Below are 19808 nucleotides of genomic sequence, written 5' to 3'. Positions count from 1 at the left end.
TCTAAGACAAGGAACTCAGAATCTCACATCAAAACAGTTTATATATTTTTCAAATCTAAAAATACACGAATGGCAATTTATAGTCGCACCACTATGCAGAGAATGTTCCATAGGGCGGCGCACAATTGCCCCAGCGTCGTCCAGGTTAGGGAAAGATTTGGCCGTCATTGTAAATAATAATTTGTTCTTAACTGACTTGCCTAGTTAAAAAAATTAAATGACAATTCCTGAGCGCCTTGGTTTAGAAAATGGCCGCTAGATGGCAGTAGAACACAACATTACAAGCAAAGGTAACCAAATCAGCCCTCATCTAAATGTCAGCTGGGTAACAGAGTACAACTTCCTACAAAATGTCAGACAAAATCAAATTGAAAGTTATTACATTTTTTTTTTACATTATCCAACAAAACGATCATAGTATTTTTGTTTTACAGATAAAGCTTTATTTAAGGAATTACGATCCCATACAGTACATGAGTTGCTAGCTATAGGAAGCACACTACCAGTACTATCTGTTCGACAGCACATCTCCAATGAGACGTTTGTTAAATAACAGTAACAACACATTTCCTCAGACATTATTTCACTCTTTTTGCCCCATCTTCTCTTATCTTCAGAGTATGGAGAAGAGTCTATTCTTTCGCAGCCACACCCCTAACTGTCGTTAAGTCTATGATCTTCAAGTACACTTGCTAAACAGGTGAGACACTGGTCCATTGAGTCTTCATCTTAAAGTTACTCCTTCTCATAGTAGAACCATTTATCCACTGGAAATAGAAAATCACATGATTAGATGTGTAGAGTAAGTCAAGTTTTTCTTGCAACCTTTTGGTTACTAGTCCAACGCTCTAACCACTAGGCTACCTGGTTCTAACCACTAGGCTACCTGGTTCTAACCACTAGGCTACCTGGTTCTAACCACTAGGCTACCTGGTTCTAACCACTAGGCTACCTGCCACCCCAGTGAATTCACATGAATCCATTGGGTCAATTCCATTTCAATTCAAGACGTAAACTGAAATTCAAATTTTCCCCACTGACGAAAAATGTCATTGGAATTTTAGCTTACTTCCTGAATAGCAATGGAATTGACCGTCATAAAATAAAATATGTGTGTACAACCATGCAGTCCTTTCCTATCATTCCAGGTTGGTCATAAAGTGACCACAAAGAGTTGGAGGTTTCCAATATGTCAAATAAATATCAGAGTCAAGTCAGGATCCAATACGTAAATATATGATCATAGCAAGGATCATTATTAACTATGGGAGTTATTTCATTTTTGTTGATTCATTTAAAACTGTTTTTATTATATGTTCAAGCAAATAGGCAGAATTAACCAAATAACAATTGCATTATCAGCGCCCGTCCAACACATTTTCACAATATTCAATAAAACAAAGTAGATTCATAGTAAACGTTTCACAATCTTGAGGTAAAAATTATTTTAAAGAGACTTACCTGAGCAGGGGATAGGATCTTCGGTTCCACAAGGGGTTGTCTAAAAAAAGTCCAAACATAAATAAATACACATAATTGGATGGTCTGATTGAGCAATTTATAAATGTATATGCTAGACATGTTTGACCACAGCAGAGGCATGTAGGAGCACGGCACATAAAGGAGACAGGTCTGACCCGACCCTGAAGTTCTAGAAACTAGCCATAGAGAAGCAGACGGTACTGACCTCTTCTATGACAGCCTTGGCCTCGTCCGTGGAGCAGCAGAAGGGGCTGTCGTCAGCCGACACACACGTGTTTTTACTGCAGGATTGGAGAAAAAGGTCACATCAGTCAGGTATTGATTCATTTTATATTCAGATTCAAACAAGTTTTTGCTTGTTCTTCAGAAGTAAGGTCTAATTTCACAAATTAAGCGGCGGGGCTTACATGTTAGAATTACGGATTGGGCCTTTAAAGATTGATCTAATTTACAGTAATGATTTTAAGATGATGGGACTGTAACAAATGCCAGTTTTAGAGGTATTTTACTGTACGAGGATTGCAAATCGTGTATGTTCTCCTCACCAGTTGAGTCCTCCAGAGTTGGTCTTCTGAGAGATAAGTGCCTTCCAGAAGCCATGGGTGCTCTTGATTGTCTCAATGGCAAATTCCTGAGAAGGGGAAACACAGAGCTGAGGTTGTTGTAGGGCAAGGAAACATCCAGTTTGGGGTGGTTTTCCAGACACAGATAAAGCCTACTCCTGGAAAATGCAAACTCAATGGAGAATCCCAAATGTGAGTGCATTTTAGTCCAGGATAGTCTTCATCTATGTCCGTGAAAACAGCACTACGCATTTCTGTATTTTAGCTGAACCGATCACTTTCAAACAAGCCTGTATTGAACTTCATTGGACACTGTATATTGTAAAAAGGTTATCGCATCCTCAGGGACATACTATGTTGCAACAGGATAATAAAGTCCCTATGGGTCTTGCTAAAAAAATGTCAGTTCTTGTGCAACAAACTGAATTTGCCTCTATCTGGCGAACGCAATCTAGCCTTGGTACCAGACTTTTCTTGCATTCAACAACGCAACATTTAACAAGGCTATTGCAGACAGACTGACATTCAGGCTAAACAACTATCCATGAACAGTTGAAGTCGGAAGTTTACATACACTTAGGTTGGAGTCATTACAACTAGTTTTTCAACCACTACACAACATTCTTGTTAGCAAAACATCCTAACTGACTTGCCAAAACTAACATCTACTTTGTGCATGACAAGTAATTTTTACAACAATTGTTAACAGACAGATTATTTCACTTATATATCACTGTATCACAATTCCAGTGGGTCAGAAGTTTACATACACTAAGTTTACTGTGCCTTTAAACAGCTTGGAAAATTCCAGAAAACGATGTCATGGTTTTAGAAGCTTCTGATAGGCTAACTGACATCATTTGAGTCAATTGGAGGTGTACCCGTGGATGTATTTCAAGGCCTACCTTCAAACTCAGTGCCTCTTTGCTTAAAATCATGGGCAAATCAAAAGAAATCAGCCAAGACCTCAGAAAATAAATTGTAGACCTCCACAAGTCTGGTTCATCCTTGGGAGCAATTTCCAAACACTTGAAGGTACCACGTTCATCTGTACAAACAATAGTACGTAAGTATAAACACCATGGGACCACGCAGCCATCACACCGCTCAGGAAGGAGACGCATTCTGTCTCCTAGAGATGAGCGTACTTTGGTGTGAAAAGTGCAAATCAATCCCAGAACAGTACAAAAGTATCTATATCCACAGTAAAACAAGTCCTATATTGACATAACCTGAAAGGTCGCTCAGCAAGGAAGAAGCGTACTGTTCCAAAACCGCCATAAAAAAGCCAGACTACAGTTTGCTACTGCACATGGGGACGAAGGTCGTACTTTTTGGAGAAATGTCCTCTGGTCTGATGAAACAAAAATAGAACTGTGTGGCCATAATGACCATCGTTATGTTTGGAGGAAAAAGGGGGAGGCTTGCAAGCCAAAGAACACCATCCCAACCGTGAAGCACGGGGGTGGCATCATCATGTTGTGGGGGTGCTTTGCTGCAGGAGTCTCTGGTGCACTTCACAAAACAGATGGCATCATGAGGGCGGAAAATGATGTGGATATTTTGAAGCAACATCTCAAGACATTAGGACAACAAAGTCAAGGTATTGGAATGGCCATCACAAAGCCCTGACCTCAAGCCTATAGAAAAATTGTGGGCAAAACTGAAAAAGCGTGTGCGAGCAAGGAGGCCTACAAACCTGACTCAGTTACGCCAGCTCTGTCAGGAGGAATGGGCCAAAATTCACCCAACTTATTGTGGGAAGCTTGTGGAAGGCTACCCAAAATGTTTGTTAAACAATTTAAAGGCAATGCTACCAAATACTAATTGAGTGTATGTAAACTTCTGACCCACTCGGAATGTGATGAAAGAAATAAAAGCTGAAATAAAATCACTCTACTACTATTTCACATTCTCAAAATAAAGTGGTGATCCTAACTGACCCAAGACGGGGAATTTTTACTAGGATTAAATGTCAGGAATTGTGAAAAACTGAGTTTAAATCATTTGGCTAAGGTGTATGTAAACTTCCCGACTTCAACTGTATCTAGATTGAAAAATCTGTTTTAGATGAGGGTGGATGTGGTACAAGGTAAATAGATAAATTAAAAGTATGTTGATGAGGATGGATGTAGCTACTGTAACAAGGCTGTGACAACTTCAAGGTTACAATACCTTGCCAAATACTACAGAGACAGGAGATGAGCCATTCTGGCTCGGGGCCAAAAGTTTACAGAACACAAACTCCTGTGTATGGGGTACAAGATGGATACCTTGTCTTTGAACTCTCCGTTGAAGGCAAACTGGTTCTCTGGTTTCCCATCTGGTACCTTGTACTTCCTGAACCAGTCCACGGTGGCCTCCAAGTAACCTGGCTTCAGCCTCTGGATGTCACCGATGTCTGAGGTTCACAGGATAGGGTGACGGGTGAGGGAAAAGGAGTGGGGGGGAAGTAGACACACATGCACGCAGCCACACACCCACATTTGGGAAAACATAGATGCATTGTTCAATCGTCGCATTCTTCACTTGAGCAATCATATTCCAATACTACTATATGCAGTGACTTGGCTAAATGGGCACTATTAAGGAATGGCCTGTTATATTAGGGATTCTCTGTTTAGTCCACATCTAGCTCCTCCAATGCTTACTATTCAGGTCCTTAGCTTCAGGGTCCTCCACGTTGATGGCTATGACCTTCCAGTCCGTCTCCCCCTCGTCGATCATGGCCAAAACCCCCAATACCTTCACCTTGATCACCTCCCCACGCGAACACACCTGGAGGAGGAGGCAGATTCATGATCAGTACAGCATAGAAAAGTAAGATATTGGTCACTTTCAATGATGGTCAGAAAGCAGATCACATGCTTAAGGAAAGTGCATTTCATCACGCAACCATAAACAAAGCTCATAACACAATATCTGTGTAGGCAGCTGATGATGTAACAAACCCAGCTAAATTGGCGGGCATACTTTCTTGAAATTGGACACCTTGCTTAGGTGACGAAAAGCTGCTTTGAATGACACCTTAAGCATGTAGGAACGGCAGAGATTGAAAGGAAGAAAAAATATCAAGATCTTAAAAAAGGCTCCAAAGGTTAATAGTAGTTAGAGGATAAAGTGCTGTACCTTGGTACCGATTTCACAGACGTCGATGGGGTCATTGTCACCACAGCAGTCAGTGTCTTCATCTTTGTGCCCGGGATCCTCCCAAGTCTACCGAGAAAGAGAAATACCACAGTCAAAAGAGATTGTGATATTTAGTTCATATGACAGAGAACTTGGCAATCATGGCCATTTCAACTCTAGGTGATCAATGAATTGAGTTGGACATGTAGCGTGGGTCTGCTTCTACAAACGTATTAGTCTGCATCGTAATGTTTGAATGCAGAAACAGTGACACACTACAAGGATTATGTTGGAATGCCAAAAGTCTTGTACAGTCGCAAGCCTGTACTTGCATTTCAGACCATGTGCAGTTTGGTGACTGTCTGACCTGAGGTATTGCTCCATAGTTCCAGATGTAGCCTTTGTGGGGGAAAACATTGGCGACGTAACGTAGGTTCCCCTTCTTCACATCCTGCTTGATCGGGTTCAATGGGTCTTTGGTTGCAATCTGGAAGTAGAAAAGCCAAACATTATTGAATTATCTTTTGTGTCTTATTTTGCTTGACTAGCAAGAGAATCTTGTTTCTCACGTCTTTAAGTGCCTTTTGGCAAACTCCAAGCAGGCTGCCTTTTCCTGAGGAGTGGCTTCCGTCTGGTCACTCTACCATAAAGGCCTGATTGGTGGAGTGCTGCAGAGATGGTTGTCTCCCATCTCCACGCAGGAATTCTAGAGCTCTGTCAGAGTGACCATCGGGTTCTTAGTCACCTCCCTGACTAAGACCCTTCTCCCCCGATTGCTCAGATTGACCGGGCGGCCAGCTCTAGGAAGGCTTGGTGGTTCCAAACTTGTTCCATTTAAGAATGTTGGAGGCCACTGTGTTCTTGGGGACCTTTAATGCGGCAGAAATGTTTTGGTACCCTTACCCAGATCTGTGCCTCGACACAATCCTGGATCAGAGATCTACGGACAATTCCTTCGACCTCATGGCTTGGTTTTTGCTCTGACATGCACTGTCAACTGTGGGACCTTATATAGACAGGTGTGTGCCATTCCAAATCGTGTCCAATCAATTGAATTTACCACAGGTGGACTCGAATCAAGTGGTAGAAAGATCTCAAGGATGATCATTGGAAACAGGATGCACCGGAGATCAATTTCGAGTCTCATAGCAAATAGTCTGAATACTTATGTAAATAAGGTATGTTTTTTCTTTTTAATACATTTGCAAAACATTCTAAAAACCTGTTTTCACATTGTCATTATGGGGTATTGTGTGTAGATTGATGAGGAAAAATATTTGATCAATATTAGAAAAATTTCTGAAGACAGTATGTATTGTTTTTAACTGGCTAATAAAAATCAATCAAGGTGAACCTACCTCCATCTTTGCATTTGTCCACCTTGGTACTTCAACAACCACATGGAAAATGTTCTGAAAGAGAAGAAAGCAATGACTCATACTTCATTAGTAGTAAACAAAGATGTTTGTTCGCTGAGCTCCCCACTTGTGCCATCAAACCCCTGCAACTCATCCAGAACACTGCAGACCGCTTGGTGTTCAACCTTCAAGTTCTCCCATGTCACCCCCCTCCTCCACACACTCCACTGGCTACCAGACAAAGTTTGCATCCACTACAAGACCATGGTACTTGCCAACGGAGCAGCAAGAGGTACTGCCCCTCCCTACCTCCAGGCAATGCTCAAACCCTACACCCCCAACCCGAGCACTACGTTCTGCAACCTCTGGTCTCTTAACCCTCCCACCCCTACGGAAGGGCAGCTCCCGCTCAGCCCAGTCCAAGCTCTTCCTTGTCCTGGCACCCTAATGTTGGTACTAGCTTCCCCTTGAAGCTAGGACAGCAGAGTCCCTGTTCCTGCCCCTGCCCTGAAAACATCTGAAACCCTACCTCTTCAAAGAGTATCTTAAATCCCCCACATTTTCTAGCAGAAGTGCTTATCCAGAGCAACTTACAGTAGTGAGTGAATACATTTTCATACTTGTGTCTCATGATATCAATATACCCAGCAATAATTTATTTATGCCTATGGCTATGTTGGAGGAAAGGAAAGGCCATCCAACTCTGATATATTACTCCAGAGAGATAAGACAATGATTAAAGAGTTCAGTGTTGAAGTGGTAAAGACCATTGCTTTGACAAACAGACTGACATTACTAGCGGTACTCCTACTCTCCCACACGCATAGGGAACAAAAATGAATACATTACAAACAATTCCAACCACGAATGCTATGGAGATACAATAACTCAATGACATCTTTAAAGGTGCAGTATGCAGAAACCACTCTAGCATTTCCTGGTTGCTAAAATTCTAAGTGATAACGAATACAGTTGTTTGTGTCATCCGTTTCGGGAAAGTACTTGCATGATTGTGTACCCAACTCACGCAGGTGCTTCGCTATATCACATTTGAAATTGTCCTTAAGTTTGAGTTAATTTGCACACAAAAAAAAAAAATCATACAATGATGGAAAGACCTGTGTGTTGTTCTTGCAGACAGAGAAGAGGTCCAACTTCTTAATCATAGCCTCAATTTTGTCCCGCACATTGAATAGAGTTGTCCCTGTAATCCTAGATTCAGATCATTCTGGCGAGAAAAAACATAACCCAGATAAGCCAGTCGTGTGAGAAACTCATCATCATGCAAGCGGTCAGACAAGTGAAAATGATGGGTCAGTAAAGATCTTTAAGCTTGTCTCTCAGTTCATTAAAACGTGTCAATACTTTGCCCCTTGATAACCAGCACATTTTGTAAAAGCGTTACATGGTCACTGCGACCTGTATGCTCTAGTCGGCTGGCCCTCGCTACATATTCGTCGCCAGACCCACTGGCTCCAGGTCATCTATAAATCTATGCTAGGTAAAGCTCAGCCTTACCTCATCTCACTGGTCACGATAACACCCACCCGTAACACACGCTCCAGCAGGTATATCTCACTGGTCATACCCAAAGCCAGCGCCTCATTTGGCCGCCTTTCCTTCCAGTTCTCTGCGGCCAGTGACTGGAACGAATTGCAAAAATCGCTGAAGCTGGAGACTTAAAATTTCCCTCACTAACTTTAAACATCAGCTATTTGAGCAGCTAACCGATCGCTGCAGCTGTACATAGTCCATCTGTAAATAGCCCACCCAATCCACCTACCTCATACCCATATTGTTTTTATTTACCTTTCTGCTCTTTTTCACACCAGTATCACTACTTGCACATCATCTGCTCATCTATCACTCCAGTGTTAATCTCCTAAATTGTAATTACTTTGCTACTATGGCCTATTTATTGCCTAACCTCCTCACGCCATTTGCACACACTGTATATAGACTTTTTTTTCTCTCTATTGTGTTATTGACTGTACGTTTGTTTATTCCATGTGTAACTCTGTGTTGTTGTTTGTGTCGCACTGCTTTGCTTTATCTTGGCCCGGTCGCAGTTGTAAATGAGAATTTGTTCTCAACTGGCCTACCTGGTTAAATAAAAGTTAAATAAAATAAAACATTTGACTAAGCTACCTGTCTAAGCTACCTATTTGACATTGTGTTGTTATTTAGCTGAACACTAGATGGCTTCATTTTAGGCAGTGAAACGAGGCTACTCAGGCGAGAAAACCTCACCCAAATGTATAGCCCTGTTGGAAAATAGAAATGGAATCACATTTTTACTTGGCGTACCCCCGTACCCAGGTGGGAATACCTGGTGTAGAGTCACTGTACCATCTAAACCGCTGTGAAATATATTTTCATTTCATTTTCATTGGTGAATGCGCGAGTGGGTGTGTCGAAAGGAAAGTAGTGGGTGTATAGAGACCGCTCTGCTATAGGTTAGACGGTTTTGATTGAGATGTTTTTGTGGTGAATGACTTCAGGATTTTTGGTGTCAGCTCTGACTTCTGTAGGTAGAATCGCAGGAGTCGACTCTTGCTCGACTCCCAAAACACGCAGAAACGAATGCGCGCACACACACACCATCTCATATATTGCAGTCCTACTAGGAAGACAACACGTGTTCAAGAGGACTGACATGAGCATGATGCTGCCCATTTGCCTATAAAAGGCCCATTTTGTTTGAATATATAAATACTATTTAAGCGATATCTTATGGGATGATACATACAGATTACCAAGATACAGTATAGCCCAGTGGTTCTAGGATCCCTGCCCTGGGAGTATTGTCCTATCCGCAGGGGGTACTTGAACTTATGAGACCGTAAGCTTACTGGTAAAATGTACATGAGGGGGTACTTCAGGGGTACTCCGGGCACAACAAAATTCAGTTAGTGGTACAGTAACCAAAAAAAAGTTGGGAACCACTGGTATAGCCTGTGCTCACGGTTCTGACCGTCTCTCTGCCTGCCCCGATCCGAACTCTCACTCACCTACTCCCCTTTCTGTTCGCTATGAAAAACTCATGTGTTTTGTTTTTGGTCTGTTACGTGTAGAATAGCTCAGCATACTCACTGATAGCCCCTACTTAAATGAACTTGCTCAAGACCTTGTAATCCAAGAAATTGCGAAACATAGCATTGCGATAGCCTATAGCCTAGATCTTTTGATTACCAATGCACTGTTCTGAATGTCTGCCTGGTGGCCGACATGCCTGGCTGTGCCCCTCCCATCCATCTCTTCCCTTGCTAGCTCGGTCTTTCTTTGCTGTGAAAGATGAGAGTTTGTGTTCTCCAAGTAGACCACGGAAAAAAAATTATCCGTTGCAAAAAATACAGAATCTTAAGAGTCGAAGCTTGACACCCAGAAATAGGAGTCAGGGATTTGATACTTGGAGTCCACTCCCCACCAGTAGTTTTCTCCCCAGGCAACTACTATATATTGAACTACCGTACCATGAGAGTCAGGACTTCTGTTTTTAAGTCCGAGGACGAGTCATATTTCACTGTTAGTTTCACACATAATTGTATATTTTCTGTTATAAAACTGACGACTGTTTATTAGTTTTTAAAAATGATTGATGATGGGTGTACTGTTGTTTCATGCGTTGCATGTGTGTGCTTACTATGACTGTCACCATGATATTGGCTATTAGGTACTCGTCGAGCGGGAGCAAAGGGCACTGTGTCCCGGTGTGGTTACTGTATTATTGCTGTTCAGGCCCTCACCATTGAGTAGTTGACTATGTATGTATGTATGTATGTATGTATGTATGTATGCATGCATGCATGCATGTAACCAAGGTGACATCTAGATGGTTATCAATAGGGTTGAACATTTTGGGGAATATTCAGAGGTGGAAACTTTGTGGGAATTAATGGAAATATATGCAAATTAATACCATTTAAATGTAGATGTTTTTTGCATTGGATATATTTACCATATATGGAGACAGAAACAAACCTTTTACCTTATCATAACTAGACATAATTGCAAATGATTCAATCCTTCCAATAGAAGTCAAAAAAACAATTTAGTTACAAATGTAACTTTAATTAAATGAGATGAATATTCACATGGAATGATTTCATTGAACAACAAAAGAAAGGGAATATTGAATGATCCATCGCATCTCCCAAAAACCTTTTCAACATACATCTGTAAAATGATAGTCTAGAAACTAAAGCTTTGGTTGTCTCCCTCTCAGGCTTCCATGTCTTCTCCCTAGACCTCCTCAATGTCCACCTCTTGAACATCAGACTCTGAGGCCTCATCTTCACTATCACTTTCCAACCTTGTTGAGGATGGCTCGTTGTCAGGCTCAAAAAGGATCAAATTTGCCCGGATGGCCAATTTTTCAACCCTGCAGTTTCCTCTGCTTGGAGTGACAGTGAAGTGGTCAGGACAGTACAGATTTATTCTCTTACATCTGCAAGCAGAGTCTGAACATCAGACAGGATGGCATTGTCTCCCTCAATCTGTGCAATTGCTACTGCTATAGGTTTCAGGCTGCTTTACCACTCTCTCCCAAAATACATAATCCAGGAGGATCCTCTTGATGGGGCTGTCCATATCGGCAGACTGTGATATGGCCATCTCAACCCTTGTATTGGTCAGCCTGTTGCGTGCTTTGGTGTGTGTTCCCAAACAAGGACCAGTTGCGCTCTGAGGCAGCTGATGGTTTGTGGGATTTGAAGGCAACAGGGGAAAAAGCCTCAGATCCACAAAGTCCCTTCCACCAGGTGGCTGATGAGATATGTTGGCACGACTGCAATATTGCATCTACATCCCAAAGCCCTTGCTTGGAAGTGTACTCTGCCAGACTGCCAAGAATCTTGCCCTCATCCAGGCCAAGGTGGCGAGACACTGTAGTGATGACACCATAGGCGTTGTTGATCTCTGCACCAGACAGAATGCTCTTGCCAGGATACTTGGGGTCCAACATGTACGCAGGGCTTCAGGCAGAAGTCTTCACGCTTTTTGATGTATTTCAGAACTGAAGTTTCCTCTGCTTGGAGCAACAGTTAAGTGGGCAGGGCAGTACGGATTTCTTCTCTTACATCTGCAAGCAGAGTTTGAACGTCAGACAGGATGTGCAATGGATACTGCTATAGGTTTCAGGAGTTTCAAACTACTTGCCACTCTCCCCCAAAATACATCATCCAGGAGGATCCTCTTGAAGGGGCTGTGATATGGCCATTTCTTGGAGAGGCCTTCCCCTCCAGGAGACTGTCAAACATGATGACAACACCACCCCAACGGGTGTTGCTGGGCAGCTTCAATGTGGTGCTCTTATTCTTCTCACTTTGCTTGGTGAGGTAGATTGCTGCTATAACTTGATGACCCTTCACATACCTAACCATTTCCTTGGCTCTTCTGTAGACTGTATCCATTGTTTTCAGTGCCATGATGTCCTTAAGGAACAGATTCAATGCATGAGCAGCACAGCCAATGGATGTGATGTGAGGGCAGGACTCCTCTTTAGACCAAGCAGCCTTCATGTTTGCAGCATTGTCTGTCACCAGTGCAAATACCTTCTGTGGTCCAAGGTCATTGATGACTGCCTTTAGCTCATCTGCAATGTAGAGACCGGTGTGTCTGTCCCTTGTGTCTGCTCTAAAATACTGGTTGAGGGGTAGAGATGTAGTTGATTATTCCTTGCCCGCGAACATTCGACCACCCATCAGAGATGATTGCAATACAGTCTGCTTTCTCTATGATTCACTTGACCTTCACTTGAACACTGTTGAACACTGCATCCAGCAAATGAGTAGATAAAGCATGTCTGGTTGGAGGGGTGTATGCTGGGCAAAGAACATTCAGAAATCTCTTCCAATACACGTTGCCTGTGAGCATCAGAGGTGAACCAGTTGCATACACAGCTTGAGCAAGACATTCATCAGCATTTCTCTGACTATGTTCCTCCATTGAGTCAAAAAACTACTGATTTCAGGAGGACCATGAGCTGTTGCAATCGATAAGTTATCGGATTCATCATTTTCACCTCGAATGAAGTAGAGGGACTTTTGTCAGAGATTGTTTGTTGTAAGCGCTGAGGGACTTTATGCACTTGGCCAGTTGATTCTGCATCTTTGTTGCATTCTTCACATATGATTTGGCACAGTATTTGCAAATGTACACAGCTTTTCCTTCTACATTAGCTGCAGTGAAATGTCTCCACACATCAGAGTGCCAATGGCATTTTCCTGTAAAGATTATATAATTGTAAAAAAAAAAGTTTTTTTAAATACAATTCCATGTACAGATAAATACTTAAGCAGTTAGATTAAAACAACTCATTTGTAAGATACATGTTTTAAAATTAAACATGTATGGAAACAGGTGAATTAACACTCAGTTAGCAGGCTCAAGCAAGTTAAAACCCACATGGTAGCAAAAACTAACTAGCAGAAATTGTTAAGTTAGAAATGATTTAAAAACACACTTTGCTGTAGGATATTTACTAGTTAACAAAAAAATCATGTATGTCATAAAATACACTGCTCAAAAAAAATAAAGGGAACACTTAAACAACACAATGTAACTCCAAGTCAATCACACTTCTGTGAAATCAAACTGTCCACTTGGGAAGCAACACTGATTGACAATAAATTTCACATGCTGTTGTGCAAATGGAATAGACAACAGGCTGAAATTATAGGCAATTAGCAAGACACCCCCAATAAAGGAGTGGTTCTGCAGGTGGGGACCACAGACCACTTCTCAGTTCCTATGCTTCCTGGCTGATGTTTTGGTCACTTTTGAATGCTAGCGGTGCAGCCACTCTAGTGGTAGCATGAGACAGAGTCTACAACCCACACAAGTGGCTCAGGTAGTGCAGCTCATCTAGGATGGCACATCAATGCGAGCTGTGGCAAGAAGGTTTGCTGTGTCTGTCAGCGTAGTGTCCAGAGCATGGAGGCGCTACCAGGAGACAGGCCGGTAAATCAGGAGACGTGGAGGAGGCCGTAGGAGGGCAACAACCCAGCAGCAGGACCGCTACCTCCGCCTTTGTGCAAGGAGGAGCACTGCCAGAGCCCTGCAAAATGACCTCCAGCAGGCCACAAATGTGCATGTGTCTGCTCAAACGGTCACAAACAGACTCCATGAGGGTGGTATGAGGGCCCGACGTCCACAGGTGGGGGTTGTGCTTACAGCCCAACACCGTGCAGGACGTTTTTCATTTGCCAGAGAACACCAAGATTGGCAAATTCGCCACTGGCGCCCTGTGCTCTTCACAGATGAAAGCAGGTTCACACTGAGCACATGTGACAGATGTGACAGTCTGGAGACGCCGTGGAGAACGTTCTGCTGCCTGCAACATCCTCCAGCATGACCGGTTTGGCGGTGGGTCAGTCATGGTGTGGGGTGGCATTTCTTTGGGGGGGCCGCACAGCCCTCCATGTGCTCGCCAGAGGTAGCCTGACTGCCATTAGGTACCGAGATGAGATCCTCAGACCTCTTGTGAGACCATATGCTGGTGCGGTTGGCCCTGGGTTCCTCCTAATGCAAGACAATGCTAGACCTCATGTGGCTGGAGTGTGTCAGCAGTTCCTGCAAGAGGAAGGCATTGATGCTATGGACTGGCCCGCCCGTTCCCCAGACCTGAATCCAATTGAGCACATCTGGGACATCATGCCTCGCTCCATCCACCAGCGCCACGTTGCACCACAGACTGTCCAGGAGTTGGCGGATGCTTTAGTCCAGGTCTGGGAGGAGATCCCTCAGGAGACCATCCGCCACCTCATCAGGAGCATGTCCAGGCGTTGTAGGGAGGTCATACAGGCACATGGAGGCCACACACACTACTGAGCCTCATTTGGACTTGTTTTAAGGACATTACATCAAAGTTGGATCAGCCTGTAGTGTGGTTTTCCACTTTAATTTGGAGTGTGACTCCAAATCCAGACCTCCATGGGTTGATAAATTTGATTTCCATTGATAATTTGTGTGATTTTGTTGTCAGCACATTCAACTATGTAAAGAAAAAAGTATTTAATAAGAATATTACATTCATTCAGATCTAGGATGTGTTATTTTAGTGTTCCCTTTATTTTTTTGAGCAGTGTATATTCACCCCACACAGTATTGTAATCAAAACTTACCAGAAAGCATGTAGTCCTTAGCTCAGACAGTGTAGTAGTGTGGGCTCAAAGCATCTCAATTAGTGTGCAAGACTGAGAATCAGCTGTACATGTGATGGAAGAATGCAGTGTGCATGCAGAGGGTTGCAATTCCATTGAATTGGGGATCATTTAACCAAAATATGCCACAAGACCTAGAATTGCCTTATGTGTATCTCACATAATAGGTTCACTGTTATAAGCTAACTTTTTTGATGAATTTAAGCAAAATTCCCAGGCTTAACTTCCCATGGAAAATTTACCGGAAAGTTTCCGACCCTTTGCAACCCTAGTTATCAATATTAGTTATTTATTGTGTACTCCGCTATCCTACTTGAAATACAATTCCACGTAGCTACTGCCGGCGACACAATAATAATGTTACCCATTAGGAAGCACAACACCTCGCCGGCTTACTATCGACTCGTAGTGCAGCCCAATCAGCCACGCAAAACGGTCTTGAATGGCAACAAATCTGCCCAAATAGCTGATTTGCTTTCCATACATCTATTCCTTTAACCCGGACAACGCTGGGCCAATTGTGCTCCATCCTATGGGACTCCCAATCACGGCCGGTTGTGATACAGCCTGGAATCAAACTAGGGTCTGTAGTGACGCCTCTAGCACTGAGATGCAGTGCCTTGGACCGCTGCACCACTTAATATGTTTGCTTGAGCTGGTGTACAAAACCGAAAGTAAAAGATGCAAAAATGAAACTTAAGAATGAGAAGCATAGAAATAGAGAACATAAAAACAACATATACCACTTCTTAGATTTGCTTTCAATGAGAATGACAGATCTACAACTCACATTTCTATGTGCATTTGTTCAGGTCACCCAAAAAGATTAATATTGCAGATTTAACCATGAGTCAAAAGTTAGATTAAGTGGGTATCTTTCTATAAAGAAGCAGTTGAATTGATATCCCATCTCCATTCAGTGTGTGTGTGATATGTAATGGGGCGTTGTAGCAGGATAAATGTGACATACCTGGCTCTCATCAGCATACATAGGTATGTCATGGAATGGGGAGACATACTTTCCATCAGCATTTTCTACAGAGAACAGACGACATACATCATGAGAATGGGATATTATGAGTGACCTTTAAGTTTAGTGTGTGTAAATGTATGGAAGTAAGAAATCATACACTTACACATGATACAATTAACCCCCAGTGTAATGGTAATTAAATGCACAATCATAAAGGCGGCACTGTACGCAACCAATATGAAAAACTGCTACATCACATTTTGAACAATGATACATTCAGGCTAACACTGGTTACATGAGAAACACCTTTTGTTTGACAGGTCTTAATGCCTAGTCTTGATCTTAGAAACTGGGCGTAACCCACACGTACAATAGCTAAAATATGATTTATCGAGGTTACTGGTGTGGTATCCCAACAAGACTAGCTAACTAATATTATCGAGATTTTTGGGGATTCCACACCAGCAGACTAGCTAACTAATGTCAGAAATACCACAATGACAGGATAACTTTAACACACTAAAACAGCTGAATTGGATCTTGATACCGGTAAGGCAAATTCATGTCTAGCAAACCGGCAAAACTGGTCCATGCAATTGCTAGTTACTGTATGTCTGCTCAACTCAAATGGGGAGCAAAGGTCAAAGCGCTGATGTATGCATATACTCAACGATCCTAACTAGGTGCAAATACCTGTGAAATCTACACTTGAACTTGACATTAGGAGTATACAACCAACGCAAAATTAATAAATAAGTGACACGTGGGAGGTGGGGCCCGATCCCACTAGTAAGCCGGCAAATCCACAATGGACTCGACCCTTGCCGTATTATAGCTAGCTATTAACTAAGCTAGCTTAAGCTATATTTCCATTAAAAAGTGGACCACACTTACTGAAAAACAAACGATAGCTCAATGTATTGGGGTTTCCCCTCTCTTCGACTGTGAAGCTCATGTTAAGTCTGTGTTGGGCTCTTGCTGAGGATGCAGTGATGGCTAGTGTACTGAGTGTTGCAAATAAATCCACCTAGAACTGTATTGCACATGCGCATTTCTAGACAGAAAGCTTAGAAAGTGTGCTGCAACTGCGCATAATGAATAATCATAAACGCATGATGGAGTGTTCACGGGCTATCAAAATTCAGAACCTCCGAGTTAAAATAAACCTAGTTATTTGCTTTGAGCTTTCTATTTGGTTGACTCTGATACCTTTCAAGTGGGTATTATCTTTCTACAACGAGTTTTCCATTCTGCGTTTCCTATTTCTGACTAGCACATCTGAGTTGCCTATTAACGCAGCATCACAAACAAAATGTTATGCTGTGTCCTTAACCGAGTGGGAAGGTGGTATTTACCACATACGACTGTGAAAAATCCACTTAAATGCCCCTCCAACTGGTAATTACTAGTGGGAAACTCGTCTATCATCCCTGATGCTGCGTTCAAGACAACTCGGAAGTCAGAAACTCTGTGATTATTAACTGGAATCTCGTTGAAGAACGGTCTGGGTTTACCACTTGGAAAGTATCAATGAACCATTAGGAAACTCTACACAAAAACACATATGCAAACTTTAACTGAGGTTCTGAGTTGCCACACTCAAAACGTTACCTTTATTTAACTAGGCAAGTCAGTTAAGAACAAACCCGGGACGATGCTGGGCCAATTGTTTGGTGCAACATCGCAAGACATCTGGAAACGCTTGCAAAGCAGACCAAACAGACCAGGCCAGGATCAAATAACTTGCGCCAAATACAACAGGTGTAGTGTAATGCTTACTTACATTCCCCTAACCAACAATGCAGTTTAATAATACAAATAAGAATACAAAATAAAATAAATGAAAGAAACAAGAATTTAAAGAGCAGCAGTAAAATAACAAAGCAAAACTATATACAGTGGGTACCGGTACAGAGTCAATGTGCTGGGGCACCGGTTAGTCGAGGTAATTGAGGTAATATGTACATGTAGGTAGAGTTATTATGCAGTGACTATGCATAGATATTAACAGAGCGTAGCAGCGGAGTAAAAGGGGAGGGGGCAATGCAAATAGTCTGGGTAGCCATTTGATTAGATGTTCAGAAGTCTTACAGCTTGGGGGTAGAAGCTGTTTAGAAGCCTCTTGGACCTAGACTTGGCGCTCCCGTACTGCTTGCCGTGCGGTAGTAGAGAGAAGAGTCTATGACCAGAGTGGCTGGAGTCTTTGCTTAGCTTATTGATGAGCTTTGAGGGCACTATGGTGTTGAACGCTGAACTGTAGTCAATGAATAGCATTCTCACATAGGTGTTCCTTTTGTCCAGGTGGGAAAGGGCAATGTGGAGTGCAATAGAGATTGCATCATCTGTGGATCTGTTAGGGCGGTATGCAAATTGGAGTGGGTCTAGGGTTTCTGGGATAATGGTGTTGATGTGAGCCATGACCAGCCTTTCAATGCATTTCATGGCTACAGACGTGAGTGCTACGAGTCGGTAGTCATTTAGGCAGGTTACCTTAGTGTTCTTGGGCACAGGGACTATGGTGGTCTGCTTGAAACATGTTGGTATTACAGACTCAGACAGGGAGAGGGTGAAAATGTCAGTAAAGACACTTACCAGTTGGTCAGTGCATGCTCGGAATACACATCCCGATAATCCATCTGGCCCTGAGGCCTTGTGAATGTTGACCTGTTTAAAGGTCTTACTCACATCTACGGAGAGCGTGATCACACGGTCGTGCAGAACAGCTAATGCTCTTATGTATGTTTCAATGTTACTTATCTCGAAGCGAGCATAGAAGTAATTTAGCTCGTCTGGTAGGCTCGTTGTCACTGGGCAGCTCGCGGCTGTGCTTCCCTTTGTAGTCTGTAAGAGTTTGCAAGCCCTGCCACATCTGACGAGCGTCGGAGCCGGTGTAGTACGAGTCGATCTTAGTCCTGTATTGACACTTTGCCTGTTTGATGCTTTGTCGAAGGGTATAGCAGGATTTCTTACAAGCTTCTGGGTTAGAGTCCGCCTCTTTGAAAGTGGCAGCTCTACCTTTTAGCTCAGTGCGAATGTAATCCATGGCTTCTGGTTGGGGTATGTACGTACAGTCACTGTGGGGACTCCTCAATGACATTGGAAGAATCGCAGAAAATATTCCAGTCTGTGCTAGCAAAACAGTCCTGTAGTTAAGCATCTGCTTCATCTGACCACTTTTTTATAGACCGAGTCACTGGTGCTTCCTTCTTTAATTTTTGCTTGTAAACAGGAATCAGAAGGATAGAATCATGGTCAGATTTGCCAAATGGAGGGCGAGCTTTGTACGCGTCTCTGTGTGTGGAGAGGTCTAGAGTGGTCTAGGCTGGTCTAGAGGTCTAGGGTGGTCTGGAGTTTTTTCCCTCTGGATGCACATTTAACATGCTGATAGAAATTTGGTAAAAACAGATTTAAGTTTCCCTGCATTAAAGTCCCCGGCCCCTAGGAGCGCCGCATCTGGATGAACGTTTTCCTGTTTGCTTATGGCGGAATGAGTACGGTCTTAGTGCCAGCATCGGTCTGTTGTGGTATGTCGACAGCTATGAAAAATACAGATGAAAACTCTCTAGGTAGATAGTGTGGTCTACAGCTTATCATAAGATACTCTTCCTCAGGTGAGCAAAACCTTAAGACTTCCTTAGAGTTTGTGCACCAGCTGTTGTTTACAAATATACATAGTCCGCCGCCCCTTGTCTTACCAGATGCCACTGTTCTATCCTGCCGATACAGCGTATAACCAGCCAGCTGTATGTTGATAATGTCGTCGTTCAACCACAACTCTGTGAAGCATGAGATATTACAGATTTTAATGTCCCATTGGTAGTTTAATCTTCCTCGTAGAGCGTCGATTTTATTTTCCAATGATTGCAAGTTAGCTAGTAGAACAGAAGGCAGTCGGGGTTTATTCGATCTCCTACGAATTCTCAGAAGGCAGCCCGACCTCCGTCCTCTTTTTCTCCGTCTTCTCGTCGTGCAAATAACGTGGATTTGGGCCTGTTTCCAGGAAGCAGTATGTCCTTCACATCGGGCTCGTTGGACTCGTTAAAGGAAAGAAAGCTTCTGCCAGTTTGTGGTGACTAATTGCTGTTCTGATGTCCAGAAGTTATTTTCTGTCATAAGAGACGGTAGCAGCAACATTATGTAC

At 42.8% G+C, this 19808-nt stretch overlaps 1 protein-coding gene across 1 annotated transcript; it reads right to left on the bottom strand.

The window, feature by feature from the left end:
* Positions 1-420: 420 nt before the first annotated feature.
* LOC139381426 (inorganic pyrophosphatase-like) lies at positions 421-16702 on the bottom strand. The gene is made up of 11 exons (XM_071124936.1): positions 16562-16702; positions 15665-15729; positions 6533-6586; positions 5542-5661; positions 5175-5261; positions 4697-4823; positions 4319-4446; positions 2028-2113; positions 1688-1763; positions 1462-1501; positions 421-767 (listed from the first exon to the last, which is right to left on the bottom strand). Exons 1-11 carry the CDS (start codon positions 16620-16622, stop codon positions 736-738), a joined length of 876 nt encoding a protein of 291 aa, XP_070981037.1. The 5' UTR covers positions 16623-16702; the 3' UTR covers positions 421-735.
* Positions 16703-19808: the final 3106 nt, after the last annotated feature.

This window comes from Oncorhynchus clarkii, chromosome 23, assembly GCF_045791955.1.
Source record: "Oncorhynchus clarkii lewisi isolate Uvic-CL-2024 chromosome 23, UVic_Ocla_1.0, whole genome shotgun sequence".
NCBI classification, from domain to species: domain Eukaryota; kingdom Metazoa; phylum Chordata; class Actinopteri; order Salmoniformes; family Salmonidae; genus Oncorhynchus; species Oncorhynchus clarkii.
Note: the sequence above shows the minus strand (reverse complement) of the source record. Positions and strands in the feature narration are given on the sequence as shown.